This window comes from Diabrotica virgifera, chromosome 7, assembly GCF_917563875.1.
Source record: "Diabrotica virgifera virgifera chromosome 7, PGI_DIABVI_V3a".
NCBI lineage: Eukaryota > Metazoa > Arthropoda > Insecta > Coleoptera > Chrysomelidae > Diabrotica > Diabrotica virgifera.
In genome coordinates, this window is record NC_065449.1 from 56,221,547 (window position 1) to 56,248,190 (window position 26,644).

Here is a 26,644-nt window from a genome sequence, read left to right on the forward strand (position 1 = left end):
GGAGGAAAAGTAAAAGTGACGTCATGAAATTTCATTCATGAAATATAACTTATTAACGCTCTGTACAATATCTATTTTCTGTTACGTAACTATTTATACATTTTAACGTTTATTTATAAAGCACCCTGTATTTTGTAGAATGGTAAAACATAGTAAATTGTTATTTTGATTTAACAATGTTTACATTAATAATTTGACTTATATTTGACAATTGACAGTTATATTATATCTACTTGTTAGTTTTAGTTCAAATAAATTTTGTTGGCTAGTTACATAAATAAATTAAGTAAGTAAAAATGAAAAAATGACTTGTTATTTGAGGAAGGTGGAAAAACCATATGTACCTATAACATGGGAGTAAAGTGCCTTTTCCTCCCTTGAATGATTACTGCCCTCCGCTACGCGTCGGGCGCAAACTTCATTCTTGGGAGGTTATACAAATAGCTATTACGCATTTATTTACATAAGAATATGAAAATATAAGTCTTTAGAAAGAGAGTGGATCTTGGATTAACTCTACGATTTTTTTGTTCAAAAAGTTATAGCCTTCGACATTTGACCCCTTGGAATAAACAAGTTATAATATCTAAGGAACAAGTTTACCAATCGGGCTCTATAATTTTTTTTATGTTTGGTATTGAAAGATCTTCATTCTAAAGCCTTAAAAATAAATAAAAGTTAATTTTACAATAAATAATGCAATTGCAAAAAACGGCCATTTTGGACCTTTCGCATTTTGTTTTGCAATAACGTATTAACAAAATTAAACTTGTTATAGCTCAAATTGTAGGCTTTTTAATTCAATACAATTTTCTATTTAAAAGTTTTTCTCTAAAATGAATATCCTAAGCTGCAAAATTAAACATCTTTAAAAATTGAAAATTTAACAAATGAAAAACGTCATAAATAAAAAAGCTCCTGAAATTTTTGGTTACATTTTAGTATAAGTTATTCCTGCCATCGTCCTTTACAACACCTGATAGGTTTCAAAAATTCCTTAATTATATCACGTTTTTCACCCACAGCCTGGGGTATTCATGATAAATTGTTTTTTCTGATTATAGAGCCATCTAACCACAATTCGAAAAAATCTCTGGAATAAAAGTTGCTTATTTTTACGTACCTAATGAATCCAAATATGCAATAAAAAGTGGGGATTCCTATTTAAGATTTTAAAGTTACCCCCTACCCCACCTCCTGGGGGTGTTTGGTGTCATTCGAAAGATTTTTGAAAAAATTGAAGAAAAGTATTTGTCAGTTTTTCGATTTGATGTTCATTTCGCGAAATATTCGACCGTCCCGCTACTTTTGGGACACCCTATATATAAATACAAAAGTCAATAAGTATATTAAAAGATGAAATATATTGAAAGAAAAATATATATAGAAAATTGTTGTCTGTATTTAGGTTATCAAAAATTTCATTATTTAAAACGTGATAAATTATTCATTTCAAAATGTTATGTATTTTTCCTTAATATCTGACGAAAATTATACATAATTTCCAAATTTTACCTTGTAATATTCATAATATATCCTGCGTAATAACATAGTTTGTTAAGTCAAGTTGTTTCAGACAATTCCCGTCTTACAAGGTCCAACATTAAAGAAAAAAATATTGAAACATAAAAATAAATATATAGTCCTGTCGCCAGAGGGGGTACAACGGCCTCCTGTATTCAGATGGACTTACCCAAGTTTTTTTTATGTATTTTGACCTGTAGAACACGAATTTTTTGGGTAACAGTTGATCCGGATGTCGATAAGATTGTTATAAACCAAGAAGTTGAGAAATCACATAACAGCGATTTCTCGCAAAACAAAACATTTTTTTGTATTTTTTGGGCCATTTTAACCAAAAAATGTTCCTACAAATTTTTTCGTAGGCTGCATAGTTTTCGAGATAAACGCGGTTGAACTTTCAAAAAATCGAAAAATTGGAATTTTTGAACCCGAAAAACTTTTGATTAAAAAATAAAATAGCAATTCTGCTTACCGCATTTGAAAGTTCAAGTCAAATTATATCGGTTTTAATTATTTGTATGGCCAAAAATATATTATTTTATTGTTAAAAAAAAGCTATAAACACCTAGTGCTTGAGTGATGTTTCAATGATTTCTCATTTAAAATCGAACGAGTACGTAGAGGAGGTAAAAGTGCAAGCGGGGCTATTTGTAAGTAGCATGCATTAAAACGCATGTATTAGGCACGGGAAACAGTATGTGTTTATAGCTTTTTTTAACAATCAAAAAATAAATTTTTAGCAATGCAAATATTCAAAACAGATATAATTTGACTTAAACTTTTAAAGGCGGTAAGCAGGATTGCTATTTTATTTTTTATTCAAACGTTATTCGGGTTCAAAAATTGCAATTTTTCCATTTTTTGAAAGTTTAACCGCGTTTATCTCGAAAACTATGCATCGTACGAAAGAACTTGTAGGAACATTTTTTGGTTAGAATGACCCAAAAAATACAAAAAAATGTTTTGCTTTGCGAGAAATCGCTGTTATGTAATTCCTCAACTTCTTTGTTTATAACAATCTTATCGACATCCGGATCAACTGTTACCCAAAGAAATTCGTGTTCTACGGGTCAAAATACATAAAAAAACTTGGGTAAGTCCATCTGAATTAAGAAGGCCGTTGTACCCCCCCTGGCGACAGGACTAATATTAGCTGACATGAAGCATAAACCATATAGTCCAGTCGCCAGGTGGGGTACAACGGCCTCGTTTATTCATATGGACTTACCCAAGTTTTTTTTATGTATTTTGACCCGTAGAACACGAATTTTTTGGGTAATACCCCAGGCTGTGGGTGAAAAAACGTGATATAATTCAGGAATTTTTGAAACCTATCAGGTGTTGTAAAGGACGATGCCAGGAATAACTTCTACTAAAATGTAACCAAAAATATTGTGCGCTTTTTTTTATTGCGATTTTCATTTGTTAAATTTGCAATTTTTAATGATTTTTAATTTTGCAGCTTAGGATATTGATTTTAGAGAAAAATTTTTTATAGAAAGTTGTAGTAAATTAAAAAACCTACAATTTAAGGTATAGTAAGTTTAATTTCGTTAATTAGTTATTGCAAAACAGCCTGCGAAAAGTCCAAAATGACCGTTTTTTACAATTGCATTATTTATTGTACAAATAATTTTTTTTATTTTTTAAAGCTTTAAAATGAAGATCTTTCAATTCCAAACATAAAAAAAATTGTAAAGCCAGATTAACGAATTTGTTGCTTAGATATTATAAATTGTTTATCCCAAGAGGTCAAATGTCGAAGGCTATAACTTTTTTTAAAAAAAATCGTAGAGAGTTGGTGAAACATCCAATCTCCTTCTAAAGAGTTATATTTTCATATTCTGATGTAAATAAATGCGTAAAACATTTTCAAACCTCTAATTTTTGGGTTTGAAAATAAGGGGGCAAATTTCGTTATAAACATTTAGAGCTGAAGCGGCCCTGTACATCCTATGATTTCTAACTTACAGATTATTGTTGCTGAAGACGAAACGAAGATTTATAAAAAAATAATCACATACAAAAAATTTTGTTTCACTAAAATTAAAAATAAGACTATTTTTCTTTAAAATAAATTAAACCTAGAGGAAACATAAATATTGGTAACATACAACATATATTATCTACAGTTGAAAGAATCCCATAGGCCAATAAGTACCTAGGTACTAAAAATCTAGTTTTTTGAAAACTGAAGTGGTATTTACATATATTATTATGATGGTCTTATTTATATTAGTATAAATATATTAGTAACTATGAACCAATGCATTCTTAGGAAAGAAATCTTCAATGCACATTTGTTTACTTAATAGGCTCCATACCATTGAGTGTATGAGTGCCCTGTATTGGTTTACTCTATAAATATAAAAATTCAAAGTGTTATACACAACATGCAGTCCCTTTAAAATTTATATCTTAATTCTTTGACACCAAGTCCTAAACTCGGTTTTTATCCTTAAAAATGAAACTGCTTGAAATCACGACAATAAACGAGACTAATATGTTACTTTTGTAATAACATTATTAAGTCCTGTACACAAATAACCATAATTTCTTCAAAATAAGAATCTACAAATAATAAAAAAATACAGCTCTGATACTAAATACAAAGACACAGTTAACAAGAAAGTAACAAAAAATATCACCAGAAAGTAAAATAAAAATTACTAGAACGTATTAAGTACATGCACCGCAGACAAACATTGTTAACACAAATATCACAGGGAAACTCAGATATTCGAGACAACAAAAGTAATAGAGTCTATCGAGTTATTAAAATACCTCTTCAGCAACTACAGAACTGAAAACAGCCTAGTAGGTACTAAAGCATGTGTTGAAAATATAGAAGCATGCTGTCAACACAACACACCCTAGAAAAAGCGAACAGTAATTGTGTTAGTTATTAAAGTAGGTAGGTAATAGATGAAATAAGAACGAATATTAAGCAATTAAATAATCTGAACAGGTGGAATGAAAATCCTCATAATAACAAATTTATACAGCAACAGTAAATTATTATATTTTTAAAAATGGAAATACAATGGAAAGTATGCAATTAAAAAGTTCTGCTATATGACAATCAGTAAGAAGTGACATTTAAAAGGAAATGAATAATGTACATTACAAAATAAAAAAAATATTAATCTACAAAAAATATGTTAAATATAACATACCAATTTACAACTTGTATATCGATTTCAAACAGGTGTTTGATGGAGTAGATAGACAAAAGATGTTAAGGCAACTATCTATGTTAGCGATACCCAATAAGTTAGTTAAACTTAAATGAGTAACTTTGGAGGGTTCCAAAGCCATGGTGAGAATAGATGGATACATGACAGAGGCAACTGATATTGAAAATGGAGTTAGGCAAGGTGATGCCTTATCAACAACACTTTTTAATCTAACTTTGGAAGTTGTAAGAAAATTTGATATGAATGGCTGTATTAATACAAGTTCTATGCAAATATGCGTATATGCGGATGATGTTATATCATAATGATAATTATATCATATATGATAACAAGCCGCATCAAAAGGATATTAAGCGGAAAAGCTATATAGCTGAAGCAGGAAGCTGCTACGTTTGGTCTATATATAAATAAAAGTAAAACAAAATATATGGAGTGTACAGAGTCAAATCTACATGAGAATCTGAAGGAAGACAACCATACCTAAAAATATATGCCTTCACTTTTTCCTACCTAAGCTCAATAATAAATAACAACAAACACAGCACTCAAAAAATACAAGCACAGATTCTTAGCGGTAATAAGTGCCTTTATGCATACAAGGACTTAATGAAAAGTAAGTTACTGAATCATGAGTCTAAGCTTAGAATCTACAAAACAGTAATTAGACCAGTGGTCATATATGGATGTGAAAAGTGGACCCTCTCAACCAGTGATGAAAATCAACTGAGAATATTTGAGCGCAAAATACTAAGGAAGATATTTGGACAAACCCATTGCAGCGATGGTTAGTGGAGAATTAAAATGAACTACGAGCTGGATTAACTAATGCAGACCAAAGATAATGTTAGATTTGTAATGTCACAAATACTAAGCTGGCTTAGTTACTTAGAAAGTATGCCAGATAATCGAGCAGTTAGAAGTAATCCAGAGATGGAAATCCCAAGGAAATAGAACAAGAGAAAGATGCTGTAAAAGATGGATAGACAACATAGAGGGAGATCTTAAAACCATGAACATCAGGAGTGGCGAAGGAAAGTATCTGACAGAGCAGAATGGAAGAACATTGTTAAGCAGGCCAAGACTAACAAAGGGTTGTAGCGCCATTAGAAGAATAAAGAAGAAGAATCTACAAAAAATATAAAAGTAAATCATACAGGTGGAAGTGGAGGAAAGACAAATAATGATATGAAGATTGATTACAAAGAAAATGGTGTAACAACATTTATATGAAGTATTTATAGAAAAATGTAAGTAGGTACACAATACAATTTAAAGAATTAAGTACAATTTTTTTGTGCGAATGCCATTTACAAAAAAATGTACTTAGGTACCTAATAATTTTATAAAAATGAAATAAAGGTATGTACCTACATATACCTATTATAATGTATGTATAAAAGCAATTTAGACAGCAGTATAAAATAAGAAAAATATTAAATACCAAAATATATATTTTTTAATGATTTATATTTCATCCTATAAACTCACTACAGTAGGTAAGTAGCAATTTGTTCTTATTGGTTATAAATATTACTAAAAGTAAGTATCTTTAAATAATATGTAGGTATATATTTAAACAATAGTGATCTTGAAAGAAAAAAATATTGGATATATTTAGCTACAAAAATCGCTAAGAAGCGCAAGCTAAAAATTTGTATTTCCGGTTTATCTTGAGTATGTAGGTACTCATTTCCGCTCTTGCTCTTGTTTTTGATATGGGGTGTCATTCATCAAAAATAATACAAAAATTATTTGAATATAATTTAAATCAGAATATAATTGATTACAACAGAAGAGAAACTTCCTACCAATTTGTGAATAAACTGTAGTCTTTAGCATCTGTTTTGTTACATTATGGCTATTATAAAGAAAGTAAAAGCTAAAATAAAGATGTAATATAACAGGTGTCTCAAACTGGAGATATTCAACCAGTATCTTGAGTCAAAGTGTATGTAGGACGAGAAATTAATACAATAAACTCATCACCAATAAACTTTCGAATGCTCGAGCAAAAAGTAAAAGTTATTTTCGTGTAAAACTAAAAAATTACTTTCGTTTTCGTTCAGAAACTGGTCGTCTTAAAAGTAAGAGTCAATTATTAAAAGAAGAGGAAGATAAATGAGGAAAATATTAAAAGTTTAAATCAAATAATCAAAGAAAACAAACCTTTGTTGTATTTTCAGAGAAATTCCTTGTCAGCGTGAAAAATCCAATTTTTGCGCGCACACAAGTTGTTTTTTTGGTTATCTGTGAATGTCCCCACTGACACAGTTTTTCATGAACACGGGCACAAATTCTACTATATCCTAAAGAAGCCATCGTTAAGACTGCTGCGAGACCGCAATCACCGACTAAGAAGCGTGGCGGAGCACCTCACAAGCGCCTTTCCACCAACAAACACGACGTCGCCGTAGTCCCACTACCTCGAGCGCCTTTTACCATTACCATACCAATCACGATTTCTACGTTTTCTAACCTGCAAGATAATGTCTGCTACTATTTTGACGCGAATTAATTTAGCAGTTCAAAATTTGAAGCATCATGTACTTAATACTTTTGGAAGAGGTTTTCCACCAGGTAAAATTTCAAATATTACATAATGTTAGATAGGATTTTAAATTGATGACCTAACATAACCTTACTTTTTGACAGATGCACTTTGCCTAGCAGGAATAGAATTAAACAAAAGTCCTCAGAATTTGCCCAAATTTTCTATTAAAGATATAATAGGCGAGGGATTTTTATGGGCAGTTCCTAAACATCGGCGCTCAGTAGAAAAACGATGGAAAAGAAAATTTGGTGATCCTTATTATGTCTTGAAAATTTTATTGCCTAGGAAGGATTTAAGGACCTGTAATGTGTGTGGTGATGACCACGAGGCTGGTGTTTTATGTCGTAAGTTTTTATTTAATGAAAAACAGTACTGACTAATGTTTTAATGTATATCTAAGTTATGTAATGCTTGTTTAGATTTGACTAATTCGACACCCCCATCGAACAAGGTTGTAACTCATTTTTAGCGATTTTACAGGAGAGGCAAAAAACGAAAACATGAATTTTTAAAAATTTGTAGCGAAATGATTACACTCTTTTACACTAATGTGATATGATATTTATAACATAATAAGGGATTACTGTGAGATGTATTCTTTGTAATTTTATTAGCTATTGAAAATCTTGAGTTTGATTGATATACAACCTTGAGATTAAACATGAGTATCCATAGAAAAAGGTTGTAACTCGCCTAACAACCATTTTACACTCTCCGTGTTAATTATTTTCCCGTTTAACTATTAAAAGGTTGTATGTTTTGAGTTATTTGCAATGTAGCTAGGAGAAAATTAGTTTTTATGGTATATTTAAACAAAATATCAACTAACAGTTTACACAATTTTAATTGGAAATTATAAATTTTACAATAACATTAATATTCTATCACTATGAAAAAAACAATGGTATAAAGTATCTCAAACTTTTCGCATTCTTATTGCGTATCTGTAAATATTTAATTTTAAACCATTTTATTTTATTACTTTACTCTTTTACTAATAATATCTACTTCAAAATTAACATGTGTGTCCTTAAATAGGTTAAAATTTAGAATCTGTTTCTGATTTATTTCAGTTACGGATTTAGGCTTGCCTGATGCTTTGGCATATCGTATCATTGTTATCCATAGGTGTGGAGCATATACGACTTAATATTTTTCGGTTTTTCTATAAGGGTATACATTGAATCACCCTCGTTTTGTGAATGTGTTATTTCAAAAAATACATGTGTAATGTTAATATTAAACTTTTTCACTGCATAGAAGTATGTAGCAAACACTATTCTATACTTGTTTTGTCCACTGCAACTATCAAAAAGGAAAAAAAGTCGGTAGATAATTTAGTTTTTTTTATTTTAGATTTTACTTTTATTTCGATAAATTGACTTATGAGATTCACCGTATGTTTGATTACTTTATAAATTAAACATACGTGCAGCAAAGTCGTAACTCATTTAAAAACCTTGTTATGCGTCAACTATTGGGACCGTGCAAGTTCGGCAAAGCGACCTCTATTTCTACGCTCTGTACTTTTATTCGCACTTTTAATTATATTGGCCAATTATATTAGTCCTGGTTGCTGGATAATTGTCAAGACCATAGTCCAAAAAAATAATAAGAAGAAAAAATAAGATGCAGGTTATGTTTAGCAAACGTAAACAATTGTATGTAGTAAATAAAATCAGTTATTAAAATGCAGTACTGCAAGCAAAATACAATTAATTAAATTTACCTTTATATAATAATTGCATATTATATCAATATTGTGGAGCAATATATAATTTTTCAGCGTCAATGACAGAAGGTATGAAATATACGTCAATTTGACAATTTCAATTGACAATATGAATTATTTAAGATAGTTGCAATATTTCTCCGCGACTCGCGCACGGTCGTTTCTCGTTTCCCTTTCCAAGTACTTGCACACTGCGAATAAAGAAAGTAAATATTTAACATAGGGAGTATCCAGTGTTACTGCCTTTTTCACGCTAGAATGGCACACGTAAGTTAAAATACAACTTTTTTCAATGGAGTATTAGCCAAACTATTGAGAATTAAACTATGTCGTTTATATTGACGTGTGCGCAATTTTTTGCTGAATTCGCATGTGTTGAAATCTGAAAAAAGATGTAACTTGAGTTACAATCTTGTTTGATGGGAGTGTCGAATTTATCCAGCTCTAAAAGCCAGTCAGTTATTAGGAAGGACCAGATTAAATGCAATCTGCATTTTTTGCATATATTTGCATTTTTTTTGATAAATTAGAAAATGTTGCATTTTTTTTGATAAATTAGAAAATGTTGCATTTTTTCAAACATTATACCTAAACATTTTGCATTTTTTCTTGATAAATTCAGAAAAGTTGCATTAATTCGATATTTTAGATCTCAAAGGTTTACTTTCACTTTCAATTAAAAACTATCAGTGGTAAATTCAATAACTGTGTATAATCCATTTTTTTAAGAAAAATGTTTAAATCGGGTAATATTCTTATTCTATTATCTATTTTTGGGACTAAGCCGACTAATCCCTAATATAACTTGGTGGGTAGGATAACAATTTGTTGACATAGGTTGTAAAAACTTGTTTGCTCTTTGTAGGGGAATAAGCAGGTACAGAAATTTAGATTTTAACATTTGTATAAAAGCTGGTTCATTTCGTGTTTTGATTCGCAGTGTGTTGTTGCATTATTATTATTTTTGACATATAGTTTAAATTGAGTAACGAATAATTTTTTTGCCAAAATGCCGAAAGTGACAAGTATTAAACATTTGTGGATAAAGGCGCATCCAGAGCTTTCATGGGACAGAGGTAATTTATTTTGCTCAGCGTGCACAAAAATTCTAAGTACCTACCTATTACCTGTTTCGCTGCTTCCAATAATCTCTAAAATTGTTGAAAAAGCTATGGCAGTACAAATAACCACATTTTTTGAAAATAATAACTATTTCTCAGACTCTCAGTTCGGTTTTAGAAAGGACAAATCCACAGTACTTGGCATACTGGACTTGGTCTCACATATTGTAGACTCCTTTCATAGGTTGCAGTTTAATACTGTTCTGTTTTGTGACTTGAGCAAGGCATTTGACTGTGTAGATCATGGAATGCTCTTGCAAAAACTCAAAAAATACAACTTCTGTCCTTACAGTGTAAAACTAGTTCAATCTTACTTAGAAAACAGAACACAGGTTGTGAGGGTCTCTGGGGTGTTATCGGGAAAGAGTGTTGTTAATATTGGGGTTCCCCAGGGCTCTGTTCTGGGACCCATTCTCTTTCTAATTTATATTAATGACCTTACGAGCATTAACACAAATGCAAAGTACACACTCTTCGCCGATGACACCACAGTGTCTTTTACAACTGATACACTTGGGGAGTCGCTTGAGGGTTCTATGTCTGCACAGTCAGTGACCAATGAATGGTTTTGCGTAAACCGATTACTGCTCAATGCAGCAAAAACCAACAGAGTTGTTTTTTCTCTCAGAAACACACAGAATGTAAATGATGGTATGAGCAGTGTCAGATTTCTGGGTGTATTATTAGATCCCAAGCTTCAATGGGGTGAACATATCAACAGTCTAAGTAAAAAGCTAGCAAAAAATCTGTTTGTACTCAGGAATCTGGCATCTAATGTTTCACATAAAGTCTTATTAACAGCGTACCATGCAATTTTTCAGTCTCATCTAGCCTATGCCATTTTAGTCTGGGGTCATTCAGCAGAAATGTTGACAGTCTTTGGTTGGCAGCATAAGGCAGTTAGAGTTCTTGCTGGTCTTTGGTATAGGGATGATTGTAGGCAAGCATATAGGTCCCTAAGAATTCTCACTGTTCCATCTCTATATATACTTGAGAACCTAATGTTTATCAAGAGGGGAGGGGCGCACTTTGAAACCCATGAGAACATACACCAACATGACACCCGATATAAACACCATCTCGTGCCAGCCTACTGGAGATTGAGGAGGTGTCAAACTGGGCCAGGATACTGGGCTATTAAATTTTTCAACAAACTTCCAGATAGTTTAAAGTGTCTTCCATTAAATCAATTTAAGAGTACAATTAAAGATATTTTGTTAGAAAATGTTTTTTATAGTAATGAGGAATTTCTTGCATTTAAATTTTAGGATTTTATGACTTTAAGCAATGTCCATTGTTAATGTAATCAAATTTAATGTGATTTTAATGTTAGTATTTAATGTTATTAATACTCTTAGTCGTATTGTGCATCTTTTTAATTTGTATTGCGTCCAAATCTTTGTGTAATTTTATTTGACATGTGTTAAACACTTGTGTTAGTGACATGAATAAACGAATCTGAATCTACCTACCATTATACTAATTTAATTTATAATGCCTAATAGTCCAAAAGATTATTAATGTTGCATTTTAATATTGCATTTTTCATATAGGCTCTTGCATATTTTTCACAAATCAATTGCATTTTTTTACATTTTTTTGGTGCATTTTTTCTGGTCTTTGGTTATTAGACATCAATATTTTAAAATAAAATGCGATTTGCGATGAATTGATTGTAAAAATTTCAAAAGTGGATAATAAATTAAATTTATTTTAGGTTAGGTATAAATCTCCTGTGATTAATGTTTATACTGTATTTTAATTGGGTGATTGCCCGTTAATAAATAAATAAGATACCTGAAGGGTTATACCTGGTACACAGATATTGGGTACATTCGGACCACCTCAGCAGCTAGACAGCTGAGTAAGCGGTAGCATTCAGACGACACTGCTGGCAGCTAGCCGCTGTGAGATTTACTAAACGCTCCCTAATGCTGCTGGATGCAACTACTAAGCCTCTTTGTGCTTACAGTCAGCTTCGGAGGTTGTCAGAATGCATCCATTGGTTATGAACCATGAATCACATTATTTGTAGATGTCTCTACCGACCTAGTTGTTTATTTTTCTATGAATTTAATAGCTGGGTCTAGTTCTATCTTGTCCCTTATCACAGTATTTCTTATTTCATCCATTGGTGTGACAGTTTTAACTCACCAGAAATGTTCCATTTCTGCTTTGATTCTACTGTAAATATTGTTTTTTGGTGGGTCCCTAATTCATACCTAAATGTTGGCGTTAGAGTTAAAGACATTTATTTTTGTTCATTTTGAAATTCTTTTTTTACCATTTTTTACTACAATTTTACTTTAAAATATCCTTATTTGTTATTACGATTTTCACTTCGGAAATCCCTTTTTTTTTACTAAAGGATTGTTCATTGCCCTATAATATTAGTGTCTTATTTATTGTGTTTTTATTTATAATTCATATTTGAAGGGTCAGGGGGAAGAACGATGAACATCTACCTGCAAGCATTTTCGGTAAAATGAGAAACAAAGTTACAGATTCATTGTTTTCCGCCTTGCATCCAATTTTGTGACGTGATTTTAAGACGATTATCATCTTTATTTCTCCTTGGCCATTCACAGGTTGATAGTACTGTTTCTAAGCTGACAGATTGCACAAAAATCGCAAAATGACCAAATATTGACATTCATCGTTTTTCAATCTAACCCTTGATTTTCAAAGTCTACTTCTAGGCCTTAAAACTATTTACTTGTTCTGCACCTTTTCTGCTTCTAGTGTATTATTGATTTTTGGCATTATTTTATTGCATGGCATCCCTCAATAAAGTGAGACATGGACTCTGAACCAGCGGGAAACGACAAAATTACTGGTACTGAAAGAAAGATACTGCGGACTATGTATGGGCCTCGCAGAGAAGAGACAACAGGAGAATGGAGAAGAAGACACAATGATGAACTCCAGACAGTATATGGAAATAAAAACATAGTATGCTACAATAAAGCAAACCGAATAAGATGGATGGGCCACGTCACGTGCTAAGATAAAGTGACAAAAGACTTCTGAACGCCACATTCTGGGAAAGGCCCGGTGGCAACAGGTCAGTTGTTCACCCAAGAAAGGGATGGAAGGATGCAGTAGCCAGTAATATACGCAAAATGGGAGTACAGCAATAGCTGCTCAGGACCGACAACAATGGAGGGAAATAGTAAATGCAGCCAAGACTCACATAGAGTTGTAGAGCCAAATGAATGAATGAATGCATTATTTTATTATTTAGTATTTGTTCAAACTTATTAATATTATTCTATTCTTAGGTAGTTTTTGCAATCTCGTTTCTTGTGTATTTGGAAAATTAGAGCTACATTATTTTATTATATCCTGGGGCTTTGCCAATTATATTGTATTATTGTTTCTAATTTCATGGTGGTTGTTTTCTTCATTATTGGCATTATTTATACCGTTTTGTGCTATTTTTATACACTAATGGCCGGTTTCACCAACGACAAATAGTAGTTTATTCTATGAATAAAGGTATTCGACCAATAAACTGACATTTCTCCATTTTACTAAAGTCAAATAAGACTTATTTTATTTATTTATCAAACAAATACTTACTAGCTCGGAAATGAATTATTTCCGTTTATAGAGCAAAGTGTCATAATTTTTTATGCATAATTACCCCTATTTGTAATACTTATTTAGACACACCCTGTATATTGTCTGTTATCATTGAAAACCTCATTTCATATGTTACCTTCCTCCATGTTCCATTTTCCAAGTAGGAAAGTACTTATATCTTTCTGATTGGACCATATTTTCCTTTTCCATTTTTTATTTAAGGGGAAAACGCAAAATGTCGCCTGTCAAAATTTTCAATGTGATTTAAATGTATTTATTTTTGTTTTCGAATCCTGAGAAAACTAATAAATATTTTTGAAAAACTTAACCGCAGAATGAAAGATTACATTATTACTGAGGGCGGAAAGTCCCTGAAAACTTCTATAATGTTTATTTTAATAAGTTACAGGGGTGAAAATAAAAGAGAAAATTTAGTGTGATTTTTAATTACAAATATTTCATTCAAAAGAAACTTTTCATTTATTCTAAGGGACTTTCGGCCCTCGATAATAACGCAATCTTTCATTCTGCGTTTAAAATTTTTCAAAAATACTTATTAGTTATCTGAGGATGCGAAAAAAATGAATACATTTAAAACACATTGAAAATGTTGACAGGCGACATTTTGCGCCTTTCCCCTTAAGGAGGGGGTATGGTTTGAAATCAACATATCAAGCACATTTTTGTGAATTTTTTTCGAAACTATGGTAGAATTATTTTATTTTTAAATTAAATAAACACATTAAGTACAATTCAAAGAATATTTAAGAAAAAATTCAATCCAAAATATTGAAAAATAAGCCATTGGCGACAAATTTTGGCAGGCAGCTAAAAAAAAATGGATTTTGCGGTGGACATCAGAACTCATCACTGGATTATACGAAACAAAAAATTCAAAAAGATTTTATTAGCTTATGAGTTTCACGAGGTAACAACGTCGAGTTTTTTTTATTTTTAATGATTTTTGAATTTTTGGTATCACTCAAAAGTCAAAAATACGAAATTTTTGATAAAAATTTTGTGAAAACCAACAGATTTAATATTGTTGAACAAAAAATAAGCACAAAACGAAAAATATCTCGACGTTGTTACCTCACGAAGTGTCTAAAGAAAATCTGTGCAAAATATCAGGTAGATCGGCCGAGTAGTTTTTAAGTTACAATGTCCACCGCATTTGAAAAAGCAGTTTTGAGAAAAATGCGTTTAAAGTTTTGACAACTGCATCTTCATCTTCTTATTTGTCTGCCAAATCGTAAAGTGATGAACATTGAAATATGTTTTTTAAATTGGGGAGTAATCTACAAAAGAGAAGGCGAACAGTTATTTAACGTTTCTCACTACGCTCCGTCGTGCTGGCGCGAAGCCGCGGCAAAGCGAGTCGAAGGTAGGGATATTCAACCCCCTGCATCTCTGGTAATTTTACTCCGATTATTTTGAAATTTTCAGAGAGTATTCTTGAAAGTATGCACTTTTATTTGAAATAATAAAAAAATTTAAATATTTCAAACCATACCCCCTCCTTAAGTTATGTGATATCTGTTGTCACCTTACCATGATTTTGGTTTTCTATAAAAGAATTTTTGATTTCTTTTCTATCTCACTACATTTTTTTGCCTGGTTCTATCTTTTTCTTATAATTTAGAATTAACGAATGACGCTAAATGGCTAAAAAAATATGGATTTGAAGTAAGGAAACAAGGTCTTTCCTTTCTTCTGGAAACCCAGAATCTTATCTGAATTTTATCAAACTTGTATTATGGTTTGCTGCATATTTACTTAAAACATAAATCGTTGCGTCAGAATAACAAGGTTCTATCTGCAATTTTTGTCTAAACTGAGATTTTTATGTAACTTGGTTCTATTTTATGTTCTTCACCTTAATATGATACTAGCACCGACATATATATTAACAGGTGGCTGAAATACGTAAATTACAAGGTTCTATCTGAAAGAATTTTAAATGTTGATAAGTTAACAAGGTTCTAACTGAGATAAAAAAAACAGTCAACTAAATACACAAGGTCCTATCTGCAAGAACTAAAAGTGTTTATAAGTTAACAATAAGACTTTATCAAATAACTTGAAGTTGTTTTATTATATCATAATATAATTGTTAAACAAGTGTATATGTGGAGAATAAACCTTTATTAAATAAGTTTAAATCATTTCTCAAATCAGAACTCCGTTGTATTAACTATTGAAGTAACCTTTCAGGGTTAATAAAATATATTATTTTTTTTTAATTTACATTGTTAACACATACAGGTGGCGATAATAGTAAAATAAATGCATAACATAAAAACTTCAAATAGTCATAACTAAAAATGGCACCTGAGGCAGATAGAACTTTGTTATTCCAATGCAACGAAATATACTATAATATGTTTATATTAATTTATAAATTTATTTATTTTGCATATAGCAAAAAAGTTATATTATCCAGTATATAATTTTTACAGTAACAAAATTTTGGTTTATTTCAGCAACATGCTACAAGAAAGTTATTGATGAAACAAAGGCAATGCAAGAGCAGATTCAAAACGAATTAAAATTGGAACCTGTGGAAAAAGAGATTGTTGTTTTATATGAAGGCGAAAAAAATGACAAACCAGCGGAATTCTTTGAGGGAAAAAGGATAGTAGAAATGAATAAACCAAGGCCGCAATGGTTTAGCAAAAACTTGCTGCAAGAAACAACACAGAAGAATGCTACCACTAAAGAAGTGAAGCCGTCTGATCTAGGTTAAATTTAATTTTAGTAGTTTGTAGATATCAAATGTATTATAAAGTTGTTAAAAACTTTGAAGAATATTGTATATTTCATAATTACAATATAGATTTTATACTTACAGTAACTGTTTTTCTTTTTAACCTTTTAAATATAGTGCAGTCACTGAAGGTTTTCACCTCCGATTTCGTTGAACCTCAATCGATTTTCATGAAAATTGGTGAGTAATTAGAGGATACCTCAAGGAACAAAGGTGACATAATGCCAACTTGCGCTTTTACCCTGGGGAGGATGTCACCCCTTCTCGGGGTGAAAATTATTTTATTAAAAATATTTCCGTAAGTCGATAGAGGGATAAATTATAAGCAAAATTTGTTATATAAAGTTATTAAAATAAATCGACACTTTTTGAGTTATTAAAGACCAGATTAAGATAAGGTAAGTTACGTAGGGGAATTTGGGGCAAAGTGAACTATCTTTTTAAATTATTCGCGCCAGTAATACAGTTTCACACGTAAATTTAATATATTTAAGTTGGTAACAGTGTGCTTACGACGAGAACACGTTTGACGAAAGCTGCTAAGTTGTGGATGAAATTTTTATTTTATCGTGGTAAAATTCTAATCTGGTAAGTGTGTAATCTAATGTATAACTCAACTAGTTATTATTACATTCAAACGTTGTTAATCTATTATGTTAGGCATCTAATTACAGATAGTTTTGCAAGAAAACGAAGACGATATGTAGTGACAGTTTCACATTAACATCAAATGTCAAAAAAGTACCAGTGTGGGGTAAAGTGAAGTTTTTCACAAGGGGCAAAGTGATACTAGGTTCACTTTGCCCCACTATGGTTTTGTAGTAGGTAGATTTGTAGAATGTGTTTATTGAAGGTTGAAGGTTAGAAACTATATGTAGTCGGGATTTGAACATCTGACCTGGCAGCAAAGAAAGGGCTGGGTAGATTTAGAACAGTATTTACGCCAGAACAGGAAAACGAAATAAATGAGCATGTACTTGACATGGAACGACATTTGTTTGGTTTAACGATTCAGAATTTTAGGCACCTTGCCTATCAATATGCTGAAAGAATTAATATTCCGCACACTTTTTCTCAAGAAAAACAACTAGCAGGAAGAGACTGGGTTTCCAAATTTATGCAAAGACACCATAACTTATCTCTTCGAACACCGGAGGCAACATCTGGAGCCCGAGCATCTGCATTTAATAAAGTAAATGTCAAATCTTTTAAAACATCTTACTTACAAATTTTCTCCCAGTAGTATTTATAACTGTGAGGAAACCGGAATTAGTACAGTTCCAAATAGACAATCCAAAGTGTTATCTCTTAAAGGAAAAAACAGGCCGGTAGCCTCTAATCTGCAGAGCCCTCATCTGCCCTCTCAGGTTGGATGCAAAGTGATATTTTTGCACCAACATGGTTCACACATTTTATAAAATATGCCAAGCCAACAGAAGAAGACCCAGTGTTACTTATTTGTGACGGTCATTCAACACATGTTAAAAATTTAGATTTGATTTTAATGGCAAGAAAAAGTAACGTTCACATTATTACAATTCCCCCACACACGTCTCATCGTTTGCAGCCTCTTGATGTTGCGTTTATTATAGCCAGGGTGTTTAGAATTGGCTAAGAAATAATCCTGGTAAAGTCGTGACGATACATGATGTGAGCGAAATATTTGGTAAAGCATATATGAGAGCTGCAACACTTAAAAATGCTTTAGCCGGTTTTAAAAAAACGGGCATTTGTCCTTATGATAACATTTTCCAAGATATGGCATTTGCGGCTGCATAGGTTACTGACCGTCACCGTCCTCTTTTAACTCAAAATAATGACAATGACGGTGTAGAAAATATCACTCGTGATACTGCAGATGTTGCCGACCGCTGTAATGTAGTGCACCCAAAAATGATCATGTTTGGGCTGTAAGTTTCAGTACGGTTAGTAAAAAAAACAGAACAAATGAAAATCTACCGCCACTATATCCACTAATAAATTTTATGGACATACTTCACAAATAAAACAAACTCGTTCAACATCTAATTAAGTTCAAGACGCTGCGCTGTCAAAAATTCAAACATTTAGGCAACTTGGTGCCATCAAGAGATGTATCGCCTATCCATAAACCCTCTAGCTCGTCACATTATCAACTGCAAAATGTTTCGGTAGCTAACGAACTCCATACCACAAGCTCAGCCAATTTTAGCCAAGCGATATCCCCAAGAGATATAGTGCCTGTCCCTAAAACTGCTCTGAGAAAGGAAAGAAAAAAAGGATCTCAACGGTAATAACGTCTTCCCCTTACCTTGCTGACCAGTGACCTGAAGGCAGAAAAAGAACAACAGAAGGCAAAAATAGTGAAAGAAGAAAAAAAAGTTGCAGTAAAACGAAAAATTGCTGTTCCAGAATCTTCTCACTCCGAAGACCATGATGTTGATGACGCCCACTTGTGCGAAGATTCCAGTGACACGGAAACCTTCAGTGATGAAGATGTTGAAATTTTGCAAACAAACCAGCTTACTGCAGTTCCAACGAAAAATGTGTTTGCCGAAGATTTTATACCTATTAGTTCAACTAACTAATGATAAAATAAAAAAAGAATTTGTTACTCAAGTTAAAGATCCATTAGAAAACTGGTATGAAGTAAAATTTATGAGACAGTACAGAGGAAACTGGAATATCTTCGTCTTTCCAGAGGTAGATGATATCTCGGTAATAACTGCATCTCAAATCATGGGAAATCTTCGCTCTAAAAGAATCAGATATGGAAAAATTCAGTTTATATAGAATCTTTTATGTTTTAAGTTTCTTTAATGGTATTTCCTGATTAAATATTTAATTGATCTAATATGTTTTACTTTGCCCCAAAAACAAAATTCACTTTGCCCTGCCTGAGGGGCAAAGTGAACTATTTGCGACTTTTGGGAAATATGTTTACAGCATATTACATTAAACTGTTTTTTAGTTTTTAGATATTGGAATATGTAGCCAAATGTTTCTACTATCGTATTATAACGTGACTACTGTAATTACTTATAATTACAATAAAACTAGCGGTTCGTATTTATATACGAATTTATTTATACAAGTTACAGATCGAATTTATATTATACACTCCACTCATTTACAAAAACAGTTCCAATTTATAGCCCATCGTTATTTCTCGAAAATTCTGCTTATCTCTAGTTATCGTCCAGACGTTATTAGAATTGCTCGTCTTTCCGTCCCGCTACATCGCGTCATATCTAGAAACATCCTCGTGGAATGCCTGTGTGTAGATGGGACCTGTTATACGACGGTCGGTCAAAAGTAATATTTTGTTACACTGCTCCCCTCTTAAGATCTGAGCGTCCCGATCAGCAACTCTAGATGGCCCAGGATGGCGAAACCTACAGGATTCTCCAGCTCTGCATACACCCCTAGAAAAGAAGTAACAGTCTACTGTCTTTGAAGGGTATGACATCTTCGGGTTCATGCAACACACAGTAATTCGTACGCCAGTTTCTCTGAAGATCACTTCAAGCATGCTTCTCACAATCTTCCAATCCAGATTTTCTACTGCATGGCCTATTTTTGGTAAAGCCAAATCTTTGATGTCATAATTACACACGATTTTCTTGAAATTAGTTAGAGCACGCCATATGTTCTCGTAGCTTGGCGTGTCCGTATAAGACTTCCTGGTCACCATATACAGCAAAGAGCGAGGACCATCTTCCAATCGCAATACTCTTCCAATTTTAGGTTGTTGATTCCTTAACTCGTCCAGGCGGCCGAACTTTCTATTGAATACGGACGAGATTCCTTTAGTCATCTCGAGGTCTTGGACAACACAGTGGGCTAGAGAGACGTTTTCTGGAACACCAAACAGATCTTGCTGAACTTCTGTGGTCACGCCGAATCTAGCACTCTTTCTTTCTGCGTAATTTGACATAAATTCCTTAAAACTTGGCTGTGGTGCATCTTTCATCTCCTGTTGGAGGACTCGGGCTTCCTCTGTTTCATTTGAGCCAGCATATGGTGCAAGACGATTTATGTGAATAACTTTTGGTTTACCGTTTGGTAACTTCTTAATTCTGTATATTACGTCATTTATTCTTAACTTCATACGGACCTTCCCATTGTCTTTGCAGTTTAGGACACAGGCCTCGACGACGTTGTGGATTATAAAGCCAGACAAGATCACCTACTTCGAAGCTTTCATTCTTGCAGCGAGAATCATATTGATCTTTCATTCTGTCACTGGCTATCTGGATGTGTTGTCGGGCAAGTTCATGAATGTTGTTCATTCGTAACTTCAGGAGGTCTACGTATTCTTCGCCTGCAACATATTCCTCGGAAGGTCTGCAGCCAAACTCTAGGTCGCAGGGCAAACGAACTTCACGACCCAACATCAGGCAGGTTGGTGTTTGACCTGTAGTTTCATTCACGGCCGAGCGGTAGGCCATCAGGAATAAATGAATGTGTTGGTCCTAATCTCGCTGATGTTCAGATACAACTTTGGACAAGTGTTTACTCATCGTTCGGTTCATCCTCTCGACCATTCCATCTGATTGAGGATGCAGGGGTGTTGTTCTGGTCTTATTGGCACCAATCAATTTACAAACGTTTTGGAAAAGAGCTGACTCAAAGTTTCGCCCTTGGTCGGAGTGGATCTCCAAGGGAACACCAAATCGGCTGAAGAATTCTTTAACAAGTACCTCTGCAACGGTAGCAGCTTCTTGATTCGGTAATGCATAGGCCTCGGTCCATTTCGTAAAATAGTCCATGGCTACCAAAACGTATTTATTTCCAGCATCGGTTTCTGGAAATGGACCTGCAATGTCGATTGCTACTCTTTCCATAGGACTGCCAACATTGTACTGTCTCATGGGTGCTCTCTTTTTACCAACTGGACCATTACCGGATGCACACAGTTCACATTTCCGGCACCATCTTCTTACATCATCTTTACAGTTCACCCAATAGAACCGTTCTCGAACCTTTTGCAGAGTCTTCGTAATACCAAAGTGTCCACCTGATGTACCGTCATGCAACTGACGCAATACTTCTGACGCTTTACTTTTAGGTATAATCAACTGAAGCTTAGATTCTGTACCATCATTGTTCTCAAAGGTTCTGTACATAGATCATCTTTTAGTACCAGGCAATTCCATTGGCTCCAGTAGGCCTTGACTTCTGGACTACATACACTAATGTTCTGCCAACTAGGTCTCTCACCTTGCCGCATCCAATCCAATACTCTTTTTATACATGGATCATCTTCTTGGGCGTTTTGTAACTGTTGGGGCTGCCATTGCTCATTAACTACGGTGGTTCGTCTCACGGGGCAAAATCGTTCCTCTAATTTGGCACAGTGATTACAATTTGCACTGCATGGTCGTCTCGAAAGGGCATCAGCATTTGAATGAACTCTTCCGGCCCTGTGTTCTATCTCGTAATCATATTCTTGTAATCGTTCTAACCATCTTGCCATCTGGCCCTCTGGATTACGGAATTGTATGAGCCATTTTAGAGCAGCGTGATCTGTTCGAAGAAGGAACTTTCTGCCATACAATTATTTATAGAAATGTTCGCAAGCCTTTACTACACCCAGCAGTTCTCTTCTGGTAACGCAATAGTTTCTTTCTGGTTTCGACAGGACTTTGCTGAAATAAGCGATGACTTTTTCCTGTCCATCCTGGATTTGGGAGAGAACAGCTCCTATGGCACTGTTGCTAGCATCGGTATCCAAAACAAATTTTCCTGCCTGTCCCGGGTAGCTTAATATCGGTGCACTGATCAGAGCCATTTGTAGTTGTTCGAAAGCTTTTTGGCACTCTTCACTCCATGTATATTCTTTGCCCTTCTCCGTCAACTTTGTTAGGGGCTTGGAGATATTGGCAAATCCTTTGACAAATCGTCGGTAATATGTACACAGGCCAAGGAAACTTCTAATTTCATGTTTATCTTTTGGTACTGGCCAATCTTTAATTGCTTCAATCTTTTCAGGATCAGCTGTTACACCGTTACTCTATACAATATGTCCCAAGTACTTAACTTCTCGTCGAAACATGTGTTTTTTCGGACTTAACTTCAAGTTCGCTGCCCTCAATCGTTGAAAGACTTCTATTAGATTCTTGGCGTGTTCATCAAAGGACCTTCCAACCACAATTACATCATCCAAGTAAACCAGGCATGTTTTCCATGTTAGACCTCTTAAAACTGCCTCCATTAATCTTTCAAATGTGGCAGGGGCATTACATAAACCAAACGGCATAGCCGTAAACTGCCAAAGCCCCGATCCTATCGAAAATGCGGTTTTCTCCCGATCGGCTGGCTCCATGTCTACTTGCCAATATCCACTTTTTAAATCGAGTGTGGAAAACCATCGAGAACCGGAGAGAGTATCCAATGTATCGTCTATTCTGGGCAAAGGATAACTAATCTTTTTTACCGCGTTGAGCTGGCGGTAGTCGATACAAAAACGCGTCGAACCATCTTTCTTCTTTACCAGAACTACTGGTGATGTCCATGGACTGTTCGATGGTTCAATTACCCCTTGTTTGTCCACATCCCTGATAATCTCTTCGGCCTCATCTCTTTTCGCAAATGGAAGACGTCTAGGCCGTTGTCTGATTGGCTGAGCGTCTCCGGTATTTATTTTATGCGTTACTATGCTTGTTTTGCCGTTATCCTTCTAATCAATAGCAAAAACATCTTGATACTCTATCAGCATAGACGTCACTTTTTCCGTTCGTTCACGATCAAGATCTTTGCATCTTTCAATGATCATCTCAACAAGCTCCTTTGGATACTTCGCCTTCGATGATTTCTCATTGGTATTCACAGAGCAAATTGAAGCCAGGGGAACACACTGCCCGATCAAAGCTCCTCTACTTAACTTGACAGCAGTTTCCCTTAAATTCATAACTCTTACAGGGATGACATCTCGAACCCTTACCAAAGTTTTCGCCGTTAGGAACTCGACATTTTCCACATATTCGACCATCCTTAAGCTTCCCTCTCGGCAGTGTCCATCAAGCATGGTCATCAGAATTTTCTCACTATTACCGGGTATGGTTACGTAGCATGTAGTTAGTAAGCGGATGACATCTTCTTTGTCGTCGTGAAAGGGCAACTCTTCACCATTGATCCTGAGAACTCCATTTTGAACATCCAATATTGCCCCCACTTTTCTTAGTACGTCCATCCCCAATATGAATTCGTCGGAGATCTCGGCAATTAATACTTGATGTTCAACTGTGGTCTGGCCAATGGATACTGACATATTAGCCTCGCCATATGTATTAATTAGCTCACCAGTCGCTGTTCTAAGCTTTACTGTTGCAGGTGATAATAATTTATTATGGTCTCGTACTACATCTGGACGTGCGATAGTTCTCGTTGCACCTGTATCCACCAAAAATGATCTACGTCTATTATTGATACGACCTTCGATGTATAAGTTGTGGATTCCACCGGAGGACGTAAGGTTGACAGTTACTACTATGGGGGCTCTAGTTCTCGAGGTCGGCAGTTGCCCCTTGGTGTCGACCCGCTCTAGTTTTCCGACGACTGTACCGGGTGTCCCAATAAGAATGGCTCTCGGCTATATCTCAGGAACCGTTTATAGTAGAGCTTTGAAATAAAAAATTTTATAACAAAAGTTGCCTCAGGAAAAGCCTGGAAATTATTTTCATAATTGTGGGACCACCGCTAGAGGGCGTAATTGAATATCAAAAATTAAAAAATCCAAATTTTACAAAATTTTCCTAATGAAGGGGCACTGGAAATCCGATCGTCGTATTCTTCATAAAATTCTACGCATACTTGATTTAACAAGTTTAGGTCTACCTTTGGAAATAGGAGGTGGGGGTGAGTGGGAACCTTGTTATGAAAAACTGGCTGTGAGTCCGGTTCTGCTTAATCAAATTTTGCAAACTTGGTCTTGTTGAAGATAGATCTTTTTCATCAATGTAAAAGTTATGATTTCGAACCAACTTACTGAGTAATATGCCAGCTAGAAGGCGTTATTTAATTTTTTTCAGAAATCTAGTGTTCCTTGGAAAATATTAAATACAAACATGCATTTTTAATACCATATTACAAAATTAGACAAAATTAGCAACAGAATAGCGAAAACCGCATGTTAATACCTTTTTTCTATCTCGAGATATCTGACAAAACGTGTAAATTTAAAAACATAACTGTTACTGTCACCGGTAAACGAAATAATTCATTAAAAGTAGTGTGCTATGGAAACAACAAAGAAACATTTTCCAGCTCTCAACGTATATTAGGTCTTTTCAACGCTTCTCATTTGTTTCGAGCCTCGTTCATATCTCGTATATTAATATTAAACACGGATTATACGGCATATGACAGAGGCTCGAAACAAATGAGAAGCGTTGAAAAGCCCTATTACAAAGAAATAAAAACAACTATTTAGTGATGACATAAACGTTCAAATTTTTACCCATCATTTTCGTTGCAAACATTTACTCTTTCAAGAGTAGATTGAACAGCAGTCTCAATTTCTGCTCTCGATATGCTTTGAATGGCGTTTAGTATTCTCTGGATAATGTATTCTAGAGTAGTGTATGATGGGCAACAATTTGAATATTTAGGTCGTCACTAAGTAGTTCTTTTTGTTCTGTGTTATATTTAATTTTAATAGTATTGCTTCTCTTTATATTGTTGTTTTAATTAATTATATTTTTATACGTTGACATCTGGAAAATGTTATTTTGTTTTTTTCCACAGCACACTACTTTTCATTAACTTAGTTTACCGGTGATAGTAACAGTTATGTATAAAATTTACACGTTTCTCGAGATATCTTGAGATAGAAAAAAGGTATCGACATGCGGTTTTCGCTATTCTATTGCTAATTTAATCTAATTTTATAAAGTATGATTAAAAATGCATACTTGTATTTAATATTTTCCAAAGAAAACTAGATTTCTGAAAAAAATTAAATAACACCTCCCAGCTGGCTTATTACTTATTAGGATGGTTCAAAATTATCACGCTTACATTGAAGAAAAAGATATGTCTTCAACAAGACCCAGTTTTCAAAATTTGATTTAGCAGAACCGGACTTACAGCCATTTTTTCATAACAAGGTTCCCACTCACCCCCACCTCTTATTTGCAAAAGTAGAGTTAAACTTGTTAAATCAAATATGCGCAGAATTTGATGAAGAATACAATAATCGGATTTCCAGTGCCCCTTTATTAGGAAAATTTTGTAAAATTTAGATTTTTTATTTTTGATATTCAATTACGCCCTCTAGCGGTGGACCCACAATTATGAAAATAATTTCCAGGCTTTTCCTGAGCCAACTTTTGTTATAAAATTTTTTATTTCAAAGCTCTACTATAAACGGTTCCTGAGATATGGCCGAGAGCCATTCTTATTGGGACACCCGGTACGATCTTCTTACAATTACGACGAATGTGGCCTACGTCTCCGCAATTCCAACATCTAGGCTCGCGTCTCTTTGGCATCTGATTACTTAATACTCTCCGTATCATTTACTCCAGACGTTCATCGTTGTGTTCGTCACTTTCTTCAATGGTTCTTACTCTATGGCTTCGTGAAGTTTGACTAGACGTTTCGTGTTCCAATGCAATAGCAAGTGCTTTATCTAAAACTTTCGGTCTTGCCAGTCGTAAAGCTTTCTGTAGTTCACTATCTTTCAGCCCATTGACGAAGGTATCTACCGCAATTTCTTCTAAAACGCTGTCTGGCACCTCCGGATAAGCCAACCGCACCACACGAGCCACATCTGCTTCAAATTCTTGCAGATTCTCACTTGCTCGTTGACTTCTACTTCTCAGTTGTGCTTTGTATACTTGTTGTAGATGGGCATCTCCATAGCGTTTTTCTAGACGAGTGAACAAGGTCTGGTAACATTTTTCTTGACCCTTAGGAATTGATCTTAATATATCTGCAGCATCACCTCGCAAAGCAGCAGTCAAGGAAACAGCCTTTTCCTGTTCGGTCCAATGATTGGCGGTCGCAATAGCTTCGAATTGTCTAAGGTATATGGACCAAGAGGACTTTCCATCAAATGGTGGTCATTTGAATCTCATATTATGCGACATTTCGTCTCTCGGTAGTTCATCTTTCACTACAGGATCTAAAGCTACTGCATTAACTGACGGTTGCACTTTTGTATCGGTTATCATGCTCTCTAAT

At 34.0% G+C, this 26,644-nt stretch overlaps 2 protein-coding genes across 3 annotated transcripts in view; one reads left to right on the plus strand and one right to left on the minus strand.

The window, feature by feature from the left end:
• The window catches only part of LOC114334459 (all trans-polyprenyl-diphosphate synthase PDSS1), a 352,933-nt gene extending 345,820 nt beyond the window's left edge, over positions 1-7,113 (minus strand). For both annotated transcript variants that reach the window (XM_050655543.1, XM_028284503.2), the window contains exon 1: positions 6,888-7,113. In XM_050655543.1, the coding sequence (XP_050511500.1) occupies positions 6,888-7,040 (153 nt within the window). In that variant the 5' untranslated portion in view covers positions 7,041-7,113. The remainder of the gene's footprint in view (positions 1-6,887) is intronic.
• On the plus strand, positions 7,001-16,560 carry LOC114334468 (39S ribosomal protein L32, mitochondrial). Its single transcript, XM_028284510.2, has 3 exons — positions 7,001-7,298; positions 7,374-7,616; positions 16,194-16,560. Exons 1-3 carry the CDS (start codon positions 7,208-7,210, stop codon positions 16,454-16,456), a joined length of 597 nt encoding a protein of 198 aa, XP_028140311.1. The 5' UTR covers positions 7,001-7,207; the 3' UTR covers positions 16,457-16,560.
• The last annotated feature ends 10,084 nt before the right edge of the window (positions 16,561-26,644 follow it).